The sequence below is a fragment of the Cebus imitator genome, unplaced genomic scaffold (genome assembly GCF_001604975.1).
Source record: "Cebus imitator isolate Cc_AM_T3 unplaced genomic scaffold, Cebus_imitator-1.0 Scaffold82, whole genome shotgun sequence".
In the NCBI taxonomy this organism is placed as follows: domain Eukaryota; kingdom Metazoa; phylum Chordata; class Mammalia; order Primates; family Cebidae; genus Cebus; species Cebus imitator.
This window is the reverse complement of record NW_016107397.1, coordinates 572,135-574,738: the sequence shown is the minus strand read 5'-3', so window position 1 is coordinate 574,738 and position 2,604 is coordinate 572,135. Positions and strand designations below refer to the sequence as shown.

Below are 2,604 nucleotides of genomic sequence, written 5' to 3'. Positions count from 1 at the left end.
CACTCCAAGCTGGGAGGCAGAGTGAGACCCCGTCTCAAAAAAAAAAAAAAAAGAAGAAGAAAAGAAACCACCCAGACCATCACCTCTCCCAGAGGGGCCTTCGATGGGCTCATCGGCCTTCCTGACATGGACCCTGCCTGTTCACCCAAGCCCGGGAGGGGCTCGCCCACCTGAGTCGTCCATGAAGTCATCCAAGCTTGGCTGCAGTGGCGTCAGGTCCGGCTGGATCATGTCAGCATTGCCGACGTAGGCTGGAGGCGGCAGTGGCAACATCAGCAGCAGCAGGCAGAGAGACGCGGAGTCCCCGCCCCAACCCCCAGCCATTCCTCCCTTGGCCTCCTGGAGTCTCACAGGCCTTCACCCCTCTCCCCTGCCCCTTCCCAGACCCTCACCATCCTCAGGCGGCAGCTGCAGGGGTGAAGGGCCGGGCTGAGTCATGGTGAAGAGCGTGTCCGAGATGTCGGACAAAAAGCAGTCGAGGTCCAGGAGCTGCCGCCCACCCGGCTCCTGCTCTGGGTCCCCCAGCAGCACGGGGACCACACTGGAGAAGAGCTGTTTGCACCATTGCTCCGGTGGCGGCCACTTGCCTTCCGACTAGGGAGACAGAGCCGTCAGCAGCCACTAAAGGACTCCCACTGCCCTGACCGTCCATATCACCCCTGCCCGGGGCAAAATGGTCAGCAGGTTGGAAGGTCTGTCTGTGCATGCCTCTCTCACCTTTCCCTCGTGGACCTGGCTTGCTGCTTGAAAGACCAGATGACTCCACTGGCCTCTAAGAACTTCCCCCAGGAGATAGACCAGGATGCAGATACAAGGGTCCCCTTCCTGCCCTTTAGATTTTTTCCTGTCTGGGACCCCAGTTCTTTGGTCCCTCTTTTTAAAAATGGAATCTCACTCTGTTGCCCAGGCTGGAGGGCAGTGGTGCAATCTCAGCTCACTGCAAACTTCGCCTCCCAGGTTCAAGCGATTCTCCTGCCTCAGCCTCCTGAGTAAACAGGCATGTGCCACCACACCCAGCTAATTTTTGTATTTTTAGTAGAGAGGGGGTTTCACCATGTTTGCCAGGCTGGTCTCAAACGTCTGACCTCGTGATCCACTGGCCTCGGCCTCCCAAAGTGCTGGCATTACAAATGTGAGCCACCGTGCCCATCCCGATTTTTGTATTTTTAGTAGAGACGGGTTTTCACTATGTTGGCCAGGCTGGTCTTGAACGCCTGACCTCAGGTGATCCGCCTGCCTCGGCCTCCCAAAGTGCCGGCATTACAGGCGTGAGCCACCGCGCCCGACCTGGTCCCTCTGCCCTCCCATGCCTCCTACCACTTGCCCAGTGACCTGGGGTCTTCTCACCACTGCACTACTACACCCCAAGGAGAGAAGAGCTTGACAGAGCAACCACAGGATGGCGGTCACGTCCCACATCCCACCCTCACGCCCAGCCAGTGTCCTGCCCACGCAGGAGGAAGCTGTCAACCCTTTACCTCCCACCTACTTGTGGGGGAAGAGATGCCTTTCCCTGCTGGACTTACAGAGCACCCACCTGCTTAGGGGCCAGGAGGTCCTCTTCCCTGCTGGACTTACGGAGCTGCAGGGACACACAGAATTGGATACCGGATCCCTTGCCCCGTCCTTCATGACTTCCACCCAAAAACCTCCCTTGTTCACAAGCAACGAGATCCCCTATTTCCCATCAGGAGCTCCCCGACCTCCAAGTAAGGAGGCTGCTAGAAGGTCCTGTGGCCACACGGTGGCGCTGTCGGCCCGGGGCTGAATGGAGGGCCCAAAGGGGACAGGCTTGGTGGGGATCAGGATCCCCTTTCCAGGGATCTTCCGAGGCGGGAGGTGGCCGGCAGCCGCAGGGGAAAGCTCTGGGGCCTCCCCGGGCCCCTCACTGACCCGCTTCTTGTAGTAGATGCGCCACTTGTGGTATTCCCGCATCACCACCTCGATGCGCCGCTTCCAGTAGTTCCCCTCCAGGACCACGGCCTGGTGAGGGGTCCGGGGGGAGGGCGATCAGTCGGGAGGGGAGCACCGCACACCCATCTCCCACCCCTCACGCCATCCCTGTCTGCCCAGCGCAAGGCCAAAGGAGGCACGGGCTGGTCTTGGTGGGCGGGCCGGTGGGCAGGTGGACAGGTGGGCAGATGGGCAGGCGGTCCAGAACCCAGCTACCTCCGGCTTCCGGTGCGCATCAGCCTCAGGCCCCTGCAGGGGGGTCACGAAGCCACACACGGGGCTCTTCCTCCGCTCCACATCTGAGAGAAGGGGGCCAGGTCAGGGGCACCCAGCTTCCTCATCCCCCACCTCATCCCAGGGGACTGGGACTCAAGTGACACCCTAAGAAATCCTGCTTGGACTCTGACGTTCAGATTAAGTGACCATGCTGCCGCCTCCAGGAAGCTTTCCTGGATGCTTTAGCCTCCTAAGTCTTCCTTTTTTTTTTTTTTTGCTCTCGTCACCCACCTTGGGGTGCAATGGCTCCATCTCAGCTCACTGCAACCTCCACCCCCTGGTTCAAGCCATTCTCTGGCCTCAGTCTCCCAAGTAGCTGGGATTACAGGTGCCAGGCTAAGTTTTTTGTATTTTTAGTAGAGATGGGATTTCACC

At 59.4% G+C, this 2,604-nt stretch overlaps 1 protein-coding gene across 7 annotated transcripts in view; it reads right to left on the bottom strand.

Moving 5' to 3' along the window:
- MLXIPL (MLX interacting protein like) overlaps positions 1–2,604 on the bottom strand; it is a 49,806-nt gene that overhangs the window by 12,898 nt on the left and 34,304 nt on the right. For 5 of the 7 annotated variants that reach the window (XM_017533426.2, XM_017533428.2, XM_017533430.2 and 2 more), the window contains exons 3-7: positions 2,170–2,252; positions 1,894–1,983; positions 1,538–1,582; positions 393–594; positions 171–251 (exon numbers count right to left, since the gene is read on the bottom strand). In XM_017533426.2, the coding sequence (XP_017388915.1) occupies positions 171–251; positions 393–594; positions 1,538–1,582; positions 1,894–1,983; positions 2,170–2,252 (501 nt within the window). The remainder of the gene's footprint in view (positions 1–170; positions 252–392; positions 595–1,537; positions 1,583–1,893; positions 1,984–2,169; positions 2,253–2,604) is intronic. The other 2 variants (XM_037740256.1, XM_017533437.2) reach the window with 1 other exon arrangement.